General features: G+C 39.3%; 1 protein-coding gene across 9 annotated transcripts in view; it reads right to left on the bottom strand.

The window, feature by feature from the left end:
• Window positions 1–2893: 2893 nt before the first annotated feature.
• The window catches only part of HP1BP3 (heterochromatin protein 1 binding protein 3), a 38029-nt gene continuing 23032 nt past the window's right edge, over window positions 2894–17890 (bottom strand). For 7 of the 9 annotated variants that reach the window (XM_080801952.1, XM_080801955.1, XM_080801957.1 and 4 more), the window contains 5 exons: window positions 14993–15083; window positions 9597–9756; window positions 7883–7994; window positions 5290–5403; window positions 2894–4679 (listed from right to left, as the gene is read on the bottom strand). In XM_080801952.1, the coding sequence (XP_080658078.1) occupies window positions 4385–4679; window positions 5290–5403; window positions 7883–7994; window positions 9597–9756; window positions 14993–15083 (772 nt within the window). In that variant the 3' untranslated portion in view covers window positions 2894–4384. Of the gene's footprint in view, window positions 4680–5289; window positions 5404–7882; window positions 7995–9596; window positions 9850–14992; window positions 15084–17890 lie in introns of all 9 variants that reach the window. The other 2 variants (XR_013966730.1, XR_013966731.1) reach the window with 1 other exon arrangement.

Raw genomic sequence — 17890 nt, 5'->3', positions numbered from 1 at the left:
CTTAAAAAAAAACAAAAAAAAAACCTGCCTGTAGTAAGTCAACTTCGAGGAAATCAGAATGTGTCCCAAGGCTCGGATTTGAGAATGACCAAGTCCTTGTACCGTATCCAAAATACAGCTTAGGGAGGCCTAGACAACATTCCCCAGTAATCTGAGATCTAATTGTAATAGTTTTTATCAAACTTCTTAAGCAAACGTCTAGAAGCAAACTTAGTAAGTTTCATCTCATTTCCAAATCCTCTCTGCTCTTAACTCCTTTGTCAGGAACAGAACACAAACTCCACTGGGTTACAGGGTAAGAGAATTCAGAACCCTGAGGCACTACCGGTTGGAAACAACAGGGCAGAGCAGCTAGAGACGGCTCGGCCTTCTGAGAGTGTGGGTTTAATTATGGCTTTGCCATTTACTATGACTTGGCGCAAGTCCTGAACCACACCTATGCCTTAGTTTTTCCCTTCTGCAAAATGGGGATGATACACAATCACGATCTCATAGGGTTGCGAGGATTAAATGAGATAATGTATGTACAGAGCCTGACTTGTAGAACAAATTCAGTTCGTGTTCACCATTATTGTCACTAGTCTGACTTATGTTAATAAGTCAAATTTGTAACTACACTTCATTGACCATTCAAGGCACTATAAGCATAGATTTAATAGCAAACAGTGCTCATTACACATTTATACAGTACTAAGAAAAAGAGAATTGCAGATTTTGAGGAAAATGACTGGGGTTGATGACAAGACTGAGTAGGAACAGTTCAGACTAAGTGAATAAATTTAAATAACCGAAGGTAGAAAATTTCTCCAGCAGAAAAACCAGTTAAGAATCTTACGGAAAATGATAGAAGGAAATAATACAGAAAAAAATGTTAGAGATTAGTTTTTAAACTTTTTCTTAGTTGGCTAAATACAGCAGTTCATGAATATGGCTGGCTTCCCCTCTTCCTCCTGAACCATCAGGATGGCAAGAGCTATCACAGCTTGAGCAAGAACAATTTCGTAGGTTCTTTACGGTAGGCACAAAAACCGGTTAGCAAACCTAGACTAGGGCTGATAAACTTTTCCAAGACAGGAATGATGGAAAAAATGTTAAAGGTATCGGTGTATTACCTAGCTTTTGTTTTCATGTAATTTTCTGGTTAATTATCCAATAGACGTGATTAAAACATACCTGTTTTCTAAGATTTATATTGGACCAGGCTTACTTTAATTAAGTCCGTGTGGATGGTTAGCATCTGTATTGAATGCTTTTATCATATTACTAAGAAAAGATCTCAATTTTTTGTTGTTATTGTTGCAATGGTAGCTCTTCCTTCTCATTGTGTAGGTTAAGAAGCTGACAATCTCTCTCCCAGAATTTTCTGAGACTCATTTATCAAAGCTAGTTTGTAGATGGTTTAAGAAAACATGAAACAGGGCACCTGGGTGGCTCAGTTGGTTTAGCGTCTGCCTTTGGCTTGGGTCATGGTCTCGGGGTCCTGGGATTGAGCCCCATGGCAGGCTCCCTGCTTGGCGGGAAGCCTGCTTCTCCCTCTCCCACTCCCCCTGCTTGTGTTCCCCCTCTCGCTGTGTCTCTGTCAAATAAATAAAATCTTGAGGAAAAATAAAAGACTACATGAACCACTGTAGTTGAGCTCAGTCACTAACAGAACTGAAGCCACTGATCCATGCCAGAAGTTGCTGGGATTACCTCTTGAGTTTGCGGTTTTCCCTTCTGTAACATGGAAGTAAAATTTAGGTGTCCTGCTCCTCTAGAATGCCTAGAAGGGAGAAAAACCCAAACATTCCTTTATCTCAAAAAAAGTAAGGTGCTTGTTTTTGATGATGGGAATTTTCACTGAAGAGTGCAGTGACCCTTCTGTCTTTTCCCTTTACGTGATTCTGAAGGAAGGACCGTTTTGTCCTTACGTGAACTTTGTGAAGTTAACACAATGTCAGAGCTGGAAAGGATTTCAGGTGATCTAAACTTCCTCCCCGATGCTGGAGCCCCTGATGTACAATATAGCCACCAGGTGACCATTCGGGGTATCTTCTTAAAAGCGGTATCGTAAAACAAAGAAACCAACCAAAATCCTCCAACTTTTGACCCCAGAAGAGTATTGTTCGCACAGGTACCCAACAGCCATACTAAGAAATTACTACCTGCCAAATAGCGTAACAGAAAACAGAATTAGGTCTGTAGGGTTTATCAACCCTTTGGCAGTCTTTTTTTTTTTTCCTAACCCAAGAATATATGTGAACATTAAACATAAAATAACTGGACTCTATGGTCTTGAAAATAAGTACCTTAGTAAAATGCAAAACAAATTTTTTAAACCTCTTACTCATTAAATAACCAGGTTCAATATTATCAAGAGAAACATCATTAACCATCCATATAAAGAATTCAAAAGCAAATAAACTGGAGCTTGTATTTAAAAAGGAAGATGGGGGTTTGCTGCTGGCTCAGTCAGCCCAGCATGTGACTCTTTATCTTGGGGTTGTGAGTTCAAGCCCCACACTGGGTGTACAGATTATTCAAAAATAAAATCTTGGGGTGCCTGGGTGGCTCAGTTGGTTAAGTGACTACCTTCGGCTTGGGTCATGATCCCAGGGTCCTGGGATCGAGTCCCACGTCGGGCTCCCTGCTCCTTGGAGAGTCTGCTTCTCTCTCTGACTTTCTCCCCTCTCATGCTCTCTCTCACTGTCTCTCTCTCAAATAAATAAATTAAAAAATAAATAACTAAATAAAATAAAATAAAATATTTAAAAACTTTTAATTAAAAAAATAAAATAAAAATAAAAAGGAAAACGGATGGCAGCTATTCCAAGGAGTAGAAAAGACTCAAGTGAATGCGACTTAGCTACTTCTAAGGATATACTAGAAATTTTTAAATATAAGCTACAGTTCAGCAGCTTTAAAATTTCATGTTTATTCATATTTTTCAAAATATATGTACATAAAAAAAGGAAGATTTACAACAGGAAAGATTGCCTTACATGCAACACAAATTCCAATGGGCTCATGATGGGATCACACATGATTTTGGATCTACTTCCAGCCAAAATTCTCCAGTCCATTTCCCAGCCGCACGCTAGGCCGCAGACGAGATCCCAGGAGACAATGCAAGTGGAATGAACGAAACAAATGTCTTTTGCCTCTGGCAGCACTCAAAGGGGCCAGAGGCATACACCAAAAAGTTTAAGACAATTAAAATGTCAAGTGCCATAGGGAGGGTAAATGATAACCAAAAATCAGTATTTCCCAAGTAGAAAGCTAGTACTATTGAACACAACTGCACAATACTGAAACAAATACAAATGAGGAAGGTTTAGGTAGTCGGGCTTCATTTGCCTTTTTTTTTTTTAAAGTATCTCAAAAAGGAAGCCACTTGCTTGATATCAAAAGTGCTGTGGAAAGAAAGGAGGGGGAAAAAACCCACAGATGAATCTGGAATTTAGTTTATTTTAGCAAATTGTATGTTTTAACATTTCTACATTAGCAATGATGTAACTCTCCAACATTTCCTTATAAAAAAGGCAAACTGGAAATGATAAGTCATGCTCCAAATATTAAAAAATATATTTAAACATTTGATCAAGAAGATTTTATATGTTTTGGTTTTTGGTAACATAGGTGACACCAGAAATCACAAATTCAATGTATTCCTATATTTCTCCTTCAGTCAAAAATCAAGTGGTGGAGGGAATTTGTGCTTGCGGTTGAGGGAACACAATGCCCTGGGCCAGTGAAAAAAAACTGGAAATTGACCAATATGAAAGTGGCCCAAAGGAGTCACAGGTCTTCAGAACCTAATGAAATCATAACATTTTTTGGCTTATTCCCAAAGGTAAGGTGTCTCTGTATTTATATAATTGGAGAGAGAGGGTTAGTGGAGTGGTTTTATAAATAAGATTAATTATTATAGCTATAACTGGAGTCTCCAGGCAGAAGGCTTTACAATTCAGTCAGTGCTATATACTGCCTCTTTTTTACTTCCAGCACCTGACCAGCATCCTATTCATGATGCTTTCTACAAATATAAAAATCTTTGCAACTGTTTAGATAAAGCTGGAAGGAGGGGGGAAAAAAAGCCAAAGCTGACCATAAAAAGAGGGTTGGGTGGAGGGAGAAAAAATGACAAGTGTAGATTATACAGTTCAGGAAAATCCAGAGTTACCGCAGAAATTAAAAGGACTGAGGGAAGGGGCAGGCACCAAGAACAGCACCTAAGCTAACAAATGCCTAAATTGGTTTATTTATATTCCCTCCCCACAATGTTCATAGGGGAGGAAAAAAATGTAATTTTTAAAAGCATCAAAACTAAAACAAATGCACACTGACCTTAGAAAATAAGATTCTGAATTTTATCATGATACCCTTTTTTTTTTCCCTATAAAATTTACTTTTTTGTTTTGAAAGATTTCTTCATGTTGGATTTGCCCTTGCCGGGCAATTTCACTTCCTTTCTCACACTGGCTGCAGGCTTCTTTGAAGAGCCACCACTAGGTTTCTTGATGACTGAAGGTGAGGGTCTGGCTTTCTTGGCAGGAGTTTTAGCCTTGGGAGGGGCTTTCTTGGGCGGGGGCCTAGCTTTCCCACGCTGGGCAGCTGGAACTTTAGGTGCAGGCTTGGACACTCTCTGCTTCACAGATGCAGCCTTCGTGGATGCCTTCGCTGGGGTTTTCTTCTGCAACCTGTGAGAACCAAAGAGCAAAGACCATCACTTAGTACTTGAGAGATTCACGTTGCCAGGATGACCAGATACTTTGCCACAAAAGATCTAGCGCAGATAAAAAGCCACTGATGGAAAGGAAAGAAATGTTGTTATTACTATTCTTTAAAAAGATTTTATTTATTTATTTGACAGAGATCACAAGTAGGCAGAGGGGCAGGCGGGGGGAACCAGGTCCCCCCGCCAAGCAGGGAGCCCCATGCGGGGCTTGATCCCAGGACCCTGGGATCATGACCCTCATGAGCCAAAGGCAGAGGCTTTAACCCACTGAGCCACCCAGGTGCCCCGGAATGTTACTATTTTTTAACTGGAGCCTTTACTAAGGATTCATGGAAGTCTATACGTAATTCATGATGTTTTTACTAAAAAAAAATGGGATTATTTTTCTTTGAATAACCAACAAACTATGGACACACATACAGATTTGACCAAACGGTAAATTACGTATTCACAGGGCTTCCTAAGTTCAAAGTCCCTGAACTTTCAAGAAGACAAAATCAAATGTTACACAAAGAACTTTCTGAGAGGGATCCGAGTTGTTAAGTCACTGTCACTATTACTGCCATTTTTACCTCCTCTTAGGTGGAGGCTCTTCATCCTCAGAGTCTTCTTCTGAGGAGTCATCCTCCTCTTCATCCTCGTCTCTTGAATCATCTAGCTCTTTCTTTGGAAATAGAACTCCCGGGCTATGAAAAGAAAAAAGGGAAGAAAAATTAGGTAAAATTAGGTCAAAGAGAAGTCCCATATAGGACAAGAGAGAAATGTGAACCTAGGTGCTATTTCGTGGACATTCAAATGCCATGCTGCAAGTATCAGGTTACAGTTTAACTTATTCTGAACACACAGTTATAACAAATCTGTAAAAGTCCCAGACCATACCTCATTCCCTTCCTCCTGCCATTTAATCAAATTGATTCTTAATCACTTAGTAAAACAATTACTTAAGCTCTTAATGTGTGTCCAGCACTGTATTAACCACTGAATACAGAGCAGTGAATTGTCTATAAAACAGCAAACCGTTTACACAGCAGTATACATTTTTTGCCCTCCTGATATTGGCAAAGACCTCAAAATAATATAAAGGCTGAATCTCTTCAAGTTTTGGAGAAATACAGTGAGGATTTTCTATTTTCTTTGCCGTTACTGATAAAAATATTGATCCCAGGACGCCTGAGTGGCTCAGTGGGTTAAGCCTCTGCCTTCGGCTCAGGTCATGATCCCAGGGTCCTGGGATAGAGCCCCGCATCAGGCTCTCGCTCAGCGGGGAGCCTGCTTCCCCTCCTCTCTCTGCCTGCCTCTCTGCCTACTTGTGATCTCTGTCTGTCAGATAAATAAATAAAACCTTAAAAAAAAAAATTGATCCCATTGACTAATAATTCCTTAAATTATAACATTTTATGTGCATGACTTTAAGAATTAAATTTAATGTCTGAGAAATTTAAGTAATACGCAACTAACCAAGTAACACCTATTTAGGCTTGTGCACAAGGTACAATATAAGAAACTACACTATACTCTTGCTAAAATAAGGTTTTAAGAGTGCCTGGTTGGCTCAGCCATTAATCATCTGCCTTCGGCTCAGGTCATGATCCCAGAGTCCCGGGATCAAGCCCTGCACCAGACTCCCTGCTTGGCAGGAAGCCTGCTTCCCTCTCCCACTCCCCCTGCTTATGTTCTCTCTCTTGCTGTCTCTCTCTGTCAAATAAATAAATAAAGTCTCAGAAAAATAAAATAGGGGCACCTGGGTGGCTCAGTGGTTTAAGCCTCTGCCTTCAGCTCAGGTCATGATCCCAGGGTCCTGGGATCGAGTCCTGCATTGGGCTCTCTGCTCGGCAGGGAGCCTGCTTTCCTCTCTCCCTCTCTGCCTGCCTCTCTGCCTACTTGTGATCTCTGTCAAATAAATAAATAAAATCTTTAAAAATAAATAAATAAAAATAAATAAAATAAAATAGGGCTTTAGTGGTACATGTCACAGCACTTTACTAGAAATGAGAGTGTAAGAAGGCCATCAATCGCATGGGCCACACAGGACAGTGCTTGGCCCATGGGAGGTGCTCAACTTATTTTTTAGTGCAGTAATAAAGATAAAAAAGGTTTTTAAGGAAATGGCCCTGCCTCTATAGTATGGAGAAGGCAAATCAGTATTCTTGGAAGCAGCCAATGCTCTTTCTCCTTGAACAACTGACAATTTAAAAAAAAAAGATTTATTTATTTATTTGTTGCGAGAGAGCGAGTGAGCGAGCATGAGCGAGCATGAGCAGGGGAAGAGGTAGATGGAGAGGGAGAAGCAGACTCCCCACTGAGCAAGGATCCCAATGTGGGACTCGATCCCAGGATCCTGAGATCACGACCTAAGTCTAAGGCAGATGCTCAACCGACTGAGCCACCCAGGCACCCTGACTATGGACAATTAAAACATAACCAATCCTCTAATAATCTTCTTCTCGTTAGCATTCACTTAATAAAAGAAGGACTGAACATAAAAATGGCCAAGGAGCTCAAAGAATTCAATGCCTGATTGTAGGAACGGATGGCTAACAATAAGCTCTGGCAGGGTAGCCCAAATCCCCTGATTCCTACATAAAAAGCTTTTACTCTAAAACCATATTGCCTTAGGTAGGGGCACCCAGGTAACTCAGTCAGCTAAGCATCCAACTCTTGGCTTTGGCTCAGGTCATGATATCAGGGGTCATGAGAATGAGCTCTGAGTTAGGCTCTATGCTCAGTGTGGGAGTCTGCTTGAGATTATCTCTTCCTCTCCCCACCTCCTGCTTGTGCTAAAATAAATAAACCTTAAAACAAAAACAAAAACAAGGGGGCGCCTGGGTGGCTCAGTGGGTTAAAGCCTCTGCCTTTGGCTCAGGTCATGATCCCAGGGTTCTGGGATCAAGCCCCACATCGGGTTCTCTGCTCAGCAGGGAGCCTGCTTCCCCCGCCCCACGCCGCCCCCTGCCTGCCTCTCTGCCTACTTGTGATCTCTGTATGTCAAATAAATAAATAAAATCTTAAGCAAACAAACAAAACCAAAACAACACTGCCTCAAGTAGTCTTTACTTTCAAGTAGGACAGTAACAAGTTAGTAAGTTAAAAGCCCAAGCCTGTAACCTAGAATCAGATTTTAAATTTACAATGACCAACACTTCACATTATGGGCTAGCTGCTTACCTGGGATAATAGGGAAAACAGAGCTGGAAGGTGCCACTGAATCCTTTGCCAGAGATCTGTTCCATCCACCCATTCTTTTCACATTTCTGCAGAGTTTTCTTCAGCAAATGCACTGAACAAAAAATTCAGAAAGAAAGTTGTTTATTAAATTTGATAATTACCTCAACTCTAATCAGTTATACATCAATTTACTGTCTTATCACAGATACTAGTTGACATGTGCTAAGGGAATTCTTTGTGGTCAAAGGGATGAATAATTCACTTAACAATTAAGTGCCCAGAAATTTGAAAAAGTTAAACTGTCACAGCAAGAGATTTAGAGACCATTAAGCCAAGTTCTGAATTTCAAAGAAAGGAAAACAGGAGCCCAGAGTGGTCACTTGCCCTACAGTGGCACAAAAATGATTAAGAGCCAACTTAAAACTAAATCTCTCATCTCCATTCATTTGAACATCCCCTGAATGCCCGTCTGTACTAGGAAAATCATCTAGGAGAATATCGATAAAGAGTAACATCACAGCAAACCACAGAACAATACTATGGCTTCTAAAAGGCCTCACCGATTCTCATCTTTCATACAGAGATACATCAAAACTACATTTTATGGTGATTCAGTGTCCAAAATACAGTAGCAGTATCAGTGAAACTGAAAAGGTTAATAACCAACTTCATCTTCTCTTCTAATACTCAACCAAAGGGGAAAATCATGAAATGGTTTGTAAAGGGTCAGTAGACACAGTAAACACAGTACATATTTTAAGGAAGGAAAGATTAAAAAAAGTCACAGCAGTTTTCAAAGTAATGTATGAAAAAAATGACCAGAAAGCATTCTTCCGTAACATTAAAGAATTGATACTGCATATATGCTAAGCCACTTAATATTAAGGCTTCAAAAGTACTTTTAATTAAAATAATACAGTCTAGTTTGCATTTTGTTACCTATTTTCCACATTCTTTACCTACACCACTATGCCTAGTCTAGCACCTCACTGAGAAAACGCCCAGCCACACTACTCCATATATGACCGTGCTGCTAGGATGAGACTTTGAATCACAAATCACTACCTGACAGAGTAAATACACTTTACTGAAAAAAAAAAAAAGCATTTTCTGTTTTAGGGCTTAAAAGGCAATCAGCAATAGCAAGTCATATTTTAAAACACCAGCTTGGTTTCAAGGTGAAATTAGACGTTTTAGTAAATATTCAGAAAGGCAAAAAGAAACTATACTTGAGAGGTGTCCTGAACCAAGGATTTATCTAAATTACAACAAAAATAAATATGAGAAAAACCTTTACAGCGAAGTAAAATCAAATCCTCATCTTCAATAGAGATTGTAAAAATTAAGGAAAAGGGGATGCCTGGGTGGCTCAGTGGGTTAAGCGGCTGCCTTCGGCTCAGGTCATGATCCCAGGGTCCTGGGATCAAGCCTCAAATCGGGCTCTCTGCTCAGCGGGGAGCCTGCTTCCTCCTCTCTTTGCCCAACTCTCTGCCTACTTGTGATTTCTGTCAAATAAATAAATAAAATATTTTTCAAAAATTAAGGGAAAGCTTTGATAATTTTTCTTTTTGTAAATAATAAATCTGTAAAGTTGTTGTTCCCTCTTAGTTTCACAGTCGGCACTTAATGCTTTGTCATTAACAGCATGAGCTCTAAAATGTTTCATAAGGTAATTCCCCTGAGCCCAGTCACCGCACACAACTCTGAGTCTTACTTTGATAGTTAGAATTGGTCCCTGGGTGGTTCTCCAGGACATACTTCTTCAGAGCAGTGGTTGAGCAGGTCTTCGGCTCATTCATGGCAGCAATGGCAGACAAGATTGCATATTCCATCAGGCTTCCACCAAGCAGGGGTTTCTCCCCTGATTTCTTCAGCTGTTTTCCAAGGAGGAAGAGAAAAGCATCAAGACAACACTCTCCCAAAGCAGGTCAAGACAAGACTCCTCTGCACCAGGTGGGTCGGAGTTCCTGCATTAGCACAGATATGTTTTACAATAAATTGTCAGGTTAGGGACTTTCTCTTCCCACTCATCAGGTATTCAATCTGACTGAGGAGTCCCAACCCTCCTATGGCCTCTCCTCTCTCCATTTCCCCTTCCATCCAACCTAAAACAGCAACAGCTACCCTAACTCAGAGTAATCGCTCTACCCCAATAAGCAAGTTAACTTGTTAAGCCCCAATAAATAAGATACTTTTGAGAATACTCCTTTGTCCCAATCTGAAAAATGAAGTAGTTATAAAAAAAAAAAATAACCTTTTTAATCCTCCAAGGAAAACAGCAAAGGAAAAGTTTAGTAACTATTTAGGGTATCATACAACAGAAAATTACATAGCATATTCCAAGGACAAAAGGATGGGGAACAAAGATCAGCATCAATAATCAAAAAAGGGTAAAAGGACAAACTCAGGTATGGTCTACAACTGAGATTCTCAAAGAGCAGTCTACAAATTCTCTGGGGTTCCCAAGACTCTTTCAGAGGATGTGTAAGGTCAGAACAATTTTCATAATAATACTAAGATGTGATGTGCCTTTTTCGCTGTGGTGACATTTGCCCTGATGGTAGAAAAGCAATGGTGGGTAAAACTGTTGCCACCTTACCACAAATCAAGGAGGAGACAAAAAAAATGTACCAACAGTTACTGTATTCTTCATTGCTATGCACTTGTGTTTAAAAAAAATAAGTCAATTTCACTTAGGAATGCCTTTGATGAAGTAGCAAAAATTATTTTACTGCATCTCAACCGCAGTGCACTCTTTTTGCTATTTTATGGGATGAGATGGGAGGAACACATAAAGCCTATCAGCTGCATTGGAGGTATGACAGTGGTCTCAAGGACAAGCACCCTCAGCGACTAAGCTGTGAGCTGAACTAGCTGCATTACTCGTGGAACACTCTTTTTACTTGATGGAACAACAATCAGATAAACTATAGTTATTTAGGACTTGGGATTCTGGTAGATATTTTCTTGAAAATGTATTAAATAAGCGTCTCCTTCCTTCAAGGAAAACTAACAATATTTGTTACCAAGCATAAAAAGCAATTTTTAAAAAATATTTATTTATTTATTTGAGAGAGAGAGAGAGAGAGTGTGAGAGTGGAGAGGTCAGAGGGAGAGCAGACTCCCCACCGAGCAGGGAGCCCGATGTGGGACTGACCCCGGGACTCCAAGATCATGACTTGAGTCGAAGGCAGTTGCTTAACCAACTGAGGCACCCAGGTGCCTCTAAAAAGCAATTAAAAAAAAAAAAAGGCAATTTTTAAAGAAAAATTTTAAATCACAGAACACTTGTATTTACACCATGGTGAACGTGGTAATTTCCCAGTACTTAAATATTGTTCTGATGAGGTCAGCAGGTAATTTAATGTTACTTTTGTTATTATTTGATGAAATGTGGTAATATTTTAATAAGCTACATAATTCAGTGAAGCACTATTTTCCAAATGATCCTGTTATGAAACTGTGCCTGATTAGAAGATCCACTCCAAGTTTAAGACCAAATGATTTTAAGGGCAAGAATACAAAAATTTCACTCATACAGTCTCAGGTTCTACATGGCAACTAACCTTTAAGGAATTACTACAAAATCAGTTAATGTAATACATGATATTAACAGGATAAAGGACAAAAACCACACAAACATCTCAAGAGACACTGAAAAATCATCTGACAAACCCAAAAGCTGTTCACAATAAAAACTCCCAGCAATTTTCTCAACTTGGTAAGAGGCATCTATGAAAAGCCTACAGCTAACTTAATGGTGGAAGACTTGATGTTTTTCCCTCTAAAATGGGGAATAAGATAAGGATGTCTGCTCTCATCACTGTACTGGAGGTTCTAGCCAGTACAATTAGGCAAGAAAAAAGCAAAACAAAACATCTAGATAGGAAAGGTAGAAGTAAAACTGTCTTTATCTGCAAACAATATGACTATGCATGTAGAATATCCTAGGGAGTCCACAAAAAATCCTAAGGAGCCTACAAGAAAACTACCTAGAACTAGTAAATGAGTTCAGCGAAGTTGAATTAATATAAAATCAATAGACAAATCAATTGTATAAAATCAGTAGACAAATCAATTGTATTTCTATAGACTAGCAATATCCAGAAGTGAAAGTATTTCCATTCACAATAACATGGAAAAAGAATAAAATACTTAGGAATAAACTCAACGAAAGAAATCTAAGACCTTTATACTACAAAATGCTGCTGGAAAAGTTAAAGCTCTGAATAAACAAAAAGACAGTGATCATAAACTGGAAAAATCAATATTATAAGGATAATGATTCTTCTCAAATTGATATATAGGTTCAATGCAATCTCTAACAAAATCCTAGCTGGCTTTGTGAAACTTGACAAATGGATCCCAAAATTCATATAAAAATGCACACGACCCAGAATAATCAAAACATTTTTTTAAAAACTACATTTTAACATTTCCCAGTTTCAAAACTTACTGCAAAGTTTTCAAAGCTATAGTCATCAAGACAGTGTAACCCTGGCATAAGAATTCACATACAGGGATGCCTGGGTGGCTCAGTCGGTTAAGTGACTGCCTTCAGCTCAGGTCATGAGCCCAGGGTCCTGGGATTGAGTCCCACATCGGTTCTCCACCTCCCTCTGTTCATGCTCTCTCTTGTTATCTCTCTTTTAAATAAGTAAATAAAATATTTTAAAAAAAGAATTCACATGTAGATCAATGGGACAAAATTTACAGTTCAGAAATAAACCCTTACCATTTAGAGTCAATAATTTTTTTTTTTATAAAGATGCCAAGGCAATTCAGTGGGCAAAGGACACCCTTTTCAATAAATAGTGTTAGGACAAGTGGATATCCACATGCAAGAACATAAATATTTATATCCTCACTTCATACCACAAATAAAATTCAAAATGGATAGGCCTAAATATAAGAGCTGAAACTATTTAAAAGACCATAGTAGTAAATCTTGTGATCATAAGTTAGGTGATGATTTATTAGCTACAACACCAACAGCAGAGGCAATTTTAAAAAATGATCATCTGGCTTTCATCAAAATTAAATACTTTTGCACCTCAAAAGACACCATTAGGAAAGTGAAAGCACAGACCACAGAGTAAGAGAACATATTTGCAAATCATGTATCTAGTGAGGAACTTATATCTAGTTACATAACTTTTATATCTCAGTAAGATAAATAATCCAACTTTAAAAACAGGAAAAGTAATTAAAGAGACATTTTACCAGAAAAGATAAACAAATGTCCATTAAGCATTTGAGGAAGCTTAATTCTCATTAAATATGAGAAGATGGTCAATCACGAGGGAAAGGCCGACCCAAACCACAATGAAATGACACTCTATCCACCAGTATGGCTAGCATTTTAAAAAGACAGTAACAAGTGTTTGAAAAGATACAGAAATTAGAACCCTTACACTTCATTGGTGGGAATGTAAAATAATGCAGCCACTCTGGGAGTTTCTTACAACATAAATTTACCATACAGTCCAGCAAGTCCACACTCCTAGTTATGTATCCATGTGAAACAAAAACATGTGCCTGAACAAAGATTGAGATGTAAATGCTCACTAGCAACATTACTCAGAAGAGTAAAAACAGTGGAAATAACCCCAATTTTCATCAACTTGTGAATGAACAGAAAGTGTTAGATTCATACAGTGTGATACCATGTGGCAACAAAGGAATGAAAGCACTGATTCATGCTGCAACATGGACAAGGCTCAAACAAGACTATGCTAAGTGAAAGAAACCAGACACAAAAGCCACATATTGTATGACTCTATCCATATGAAACATGTAGAAAAGGCAAATCTATATGAAGAGAAAGTCCACTACTAGGTTGGCTGAGAATGAGAATGGGGAGAGACTCCAAATGGGCACAAGACAGCTTTCTGGGTGGGGAAAATGTTCTAAAACTGGATTGTGGTGATGGCTGTACAACTTTGCAAATTTACTAAAAATCACTAAATTATAAATCGTAATTTAAAATAAACGTATTTTGGGGCACCTGGGTGGCTCAGTGGGTTAAAGCCTCTGCCTTGGGATCAGGTCATCATTTCAGGGTCCTGAGATCAGCCCCGAATCAGGCTCTCTGCTCAGTGGGGAGCCTGCTTCCTGCTCTCTCTCTGCCTGCCTCTCTGCCTGCTTGTGCTCTCTCTCTCTCAAATAAATGAATAAATAAAATCTTTAAAAAAAAAAAATTTTAAAGGGGCGCCTGGGTGGCTCAGTGGGTTAAGGCCTCTGCCTTCGGCTCAGGTCATGATCTCAGGGTCCTGGGATCCAGCCCCGCATCAGGCTCTCTGCTCGGCAGGGAGCCTGCTTCCCTTCCTCTCTCCCTCTGCCTGCCTCTCTGCCTACTTGTGATCTAATAAATAAATAAAATATTTAAAAAATAAAATAAAATAAATGTATTTTATGATATATAAACCATACTTCAATAAAGCTATTAAAGAATTATCATTTGTTCCAACTCTTAGTGTTGGCTCAGGTCATGACCTCAGGGCGGTGAGATCTGAGCCGTGGGTGGGGCTCTGCACACAGTGAGAGGTCTACTTGTCCCTCACCCTCCCTTCCTGTCCCTCTCACCCCCTACATGCTCAACAGCTCTCTAATAAATAAATATAATTTTAAATTATCATCTGTTGAGTTTTCATATAGGATCAAAGAATAATGTCCACAACTATTTAAAAATTATCTGAAAATACTCCACACTTGAGTAACTGTATTACTATGTGTGGTAAATTTTCTTCAGATACAACCCAAAATGTGTTGAACAGATAGATACCAGCTGTCTTCTCTTCACCAAGATATTAAAGACTTTCGCAAGTTTTTAATAAACAGTACCTCTCTTCTCTTCTTATTCAATATTTTTGTTTTGGCAAATATATTTATTTTTCACCAAAAAATTTATCATTTATGTTAATGTGAAAAATTTTTTAAAAATTTAATATTGAAAAGTTTCCTCAGTTTTAATTTCTAATACCATAAATATTGACAGGTATAACCCACATAAAAAAAACCTCTTGGGGTCCTCAAATTTTTAGAGTGTAAGGAGGTCCTGAAATCAAACTTCTGAGAACCACTTCTCTACAATCCTTTTCAGCCTCTAACCTGGAATGTCCCAGAAGCACCTTTGCCAGTTATTTGTTCTAACTGGCCTCTCTCTACTGCTCTCTGCAGAGCATTCTTCAACAGCTGAGGCCTGCAGAGAAAACAAAAGAATAGCAATCAATACATCAATGAAGGAGAGATTTGAAGAAACAAATCCAGGGTTATTCCCTGAACTATGTTCTAATTCTTATTATATGTGCTACTTTGTTAAAATGGACAATAATATAAAGTACTGGCACCCTTAACACAAGTGGCATTCTTTTTTCTTCGAGCAAAGAAGTCATTACCCAGATACACAGAACATGTACCACATGCAACCAATTTCTGAATTTCAAGACACTCCAAACACCCTCCATTTATTTTCATCAACAATGGCAACCAAACCATGTAATCAAGCAAAGCATGGGTATGTTTAAAGTCCCATTCAAGGGGCGCCTGGGTGGCTTACGGGTTAAGCCTCTGCCTTTGGCTTGGGTCATGATCTCAGGGTCCTGGGATCGAGCCCTACATTGGGCTCCCTGCTCAGTGGGGAGCCTGCTTCCCCCTCTTTTTCTGCCTGCCTCTCTGCCTACTTGTGATCGCTCTCTGTCAAATAAATAAATAAATAAAGTCTTAAAAAAAAAATCTCAGAATGGCCCATTCTTTCACCACTGCCATAACCTTAGTACCAGCTACTATGCCCTCCCTTCTGGGCACTGTGCTGTTTTCTGTTTTCATAATGCATATCACTATTAGGTCAATACACCTACGAAGTCCACCTTTATGATGTTACTCAACTGATGAGGTGTCAGGGTCCTAATGCCTCAACCCAGCTTCAAAGACTTCCATGACGTAATCCCACTTCTTACTAGTCTAGATGCAGTCAGACCCTTTAGTTATCAAAAAAGAATGCCAACTCCTGCCGCTGCAATTTTCTCATGAGGCGCCTTTAAGAATGTCTTCCCCACTCCAACATCCATCTAAATTCTAAACCCCTGGGACACCTGCGTGGCTCATACCAATTAAGCGTCTGCCTTTGGCTCAGGTCGTGGTCCTAACGTCCTGGGATGGAGTCCTGCATCAGCCTCCTTGCTTAGTGGGGAGCCTACTTTTCCCTCTGAATGCAGCTCCCCCTGCTTATGCGCACTTTCTCTCCCCCGACAAATAAATAAAATCTTAAAAAAAAATTCTACTTTCTTCCAGATCTGATCAAGCCCCATCTCTTTAACTTATTGGTAATTCGCAGGCACAGATCCAGGTTCTGAAAAATTCTACAGTCTGTATCACACCATTCTGCACTTACTAAGATGCCAAGTGCTATCTGAAATACTTTATTTGCATGGAATAAACTAGAAAATACAACAAATCCAAGAAACAGGTACTATTACTGCCCATACTTTAGTGATGGGGAAAGCTGAATGACACAGAAAAGTCATTTCTCCAAGGTCAAATAGTAGGCAGTGGAAGAACCAGTTACAAATTTAGACAGTCTGATTCCAGATTCTACAATCTTGCTCACTATGCTATGCTTGCATTTTCCAATAAAAGACACCCAGAACAGTGGAAAAACCAGGAAGTATGAAATTGAAAAACAAAATAAAGTTCTGGCTTTACCAGTGAACAGTCAGGTAACCCCAGGTAAGGAAAATTGGGGTTGGGATATGTATTTTTAAGTCAATTTTAAGAATTACGGAAAACAGTGTAAATAAAAGTGTTTTATACTATGAAGTGCTATACACATTTAAGGGACTTTTTATTATTATAACAAGTTTTGTTCTTAATTAGATCATTATACCACTTTAATTAGAAGCAGGGAATAATGGGTGATTGCTGATAGCCAAGTTTTTCAACTGTGGAAAAAATCAGTCTGCATTGACGGATATAAAAATGAAAGCCATGCACAGAGAGAACCAAAGGTAAGGGATGGAAAACAAAAATGCAGCTGACGGCAGCAAGGATTCTGAGTTGTAAGCATCTGAATAAGAAAGTTACATCAGTGATGCCTGCATGGCTTAGTCATTAAGAGTCTGCCTTCGGCTCAGGTCATGAACCCTGAACCCTGCGTCCTGGGATCAAGCCCCACATTGGGCTGGTCTCCCTATTCGGAGGGAAGCCTGCTTCTCCCTCTCCCACTCCCCCTGCCTCTTCTGTTCCCTCTCTCACTGTCTCGGTCAATTAAGTAAATTTTTAAAAATCTTTAAAAAGAAAGAAAATTACCATCAGTCTGGTAGAAATGCATTAATGGGGCGCCCAGGTGGCTCAGTCCGTTAAGTGTCTGCCTTCAGCTTGGGTCATGATCCCAGGGTCCTGGGATCAAGTCCTGCATCAAATCCCTGCTCAGCGGGGAACCTGCTTCTCTCTCTCCTTCTGCCCTTCCTCCCTGCTCGTCCTCACCCTCTCTTGTGCTCTCTCTCTCAAACAAATAAAATCTTAAAAAAACAAAAAATCCATAAATGGAATTAAGAACATCAAAAAACTCTTGAAATGAGTGCTGAGAATGTTAAGAAGGGTCACCAAAGATACTAAAAAGTTTAGAGAAAAGTATAGGGCATACAACAGAATTTTGCACTATGTTCTTATTCTGGTGGAGGCAGAAAAAAAATCAAAAAGACAGTATGAATTTATATCAGACAGAATGATTCCTAATGCCTTGGAAAGTTTTTTTAAATTTTATTTATTTGACAGAGTGAGAGAGGGCATGTGCATGTACGAACAGGGGAACAGCAGAGGGAGAGGGAGAAGCAGGCTCCCGGCTGAGCAGGGAGCCCAACGTAGGGCTCAATCCCAGAACCCCCAGATCATGACCTGAGCTGAAGGGACCATAACGCTTGACTAACTGAGCCTCTACCCTTGAAAGTTCTAAAGGTACCTTCCTAGAATAAACCCAAAATCTTGTAAACCCAACATACCCAGTTTTTA

Source organism: Martes martes (genome assembly GCF_963455335.1).
Source record: "Martes martes genome assembly, chromosome: 4".
Taxonomy (NCBI): Eukaryota; Metazoa; Chordata; class Mammalia; order Carnivora; family Mustelidae; genus Martes; species Martes martes.
This window is presented reverse-complemented; position numbering and strand designations above follow the sequence as displayed.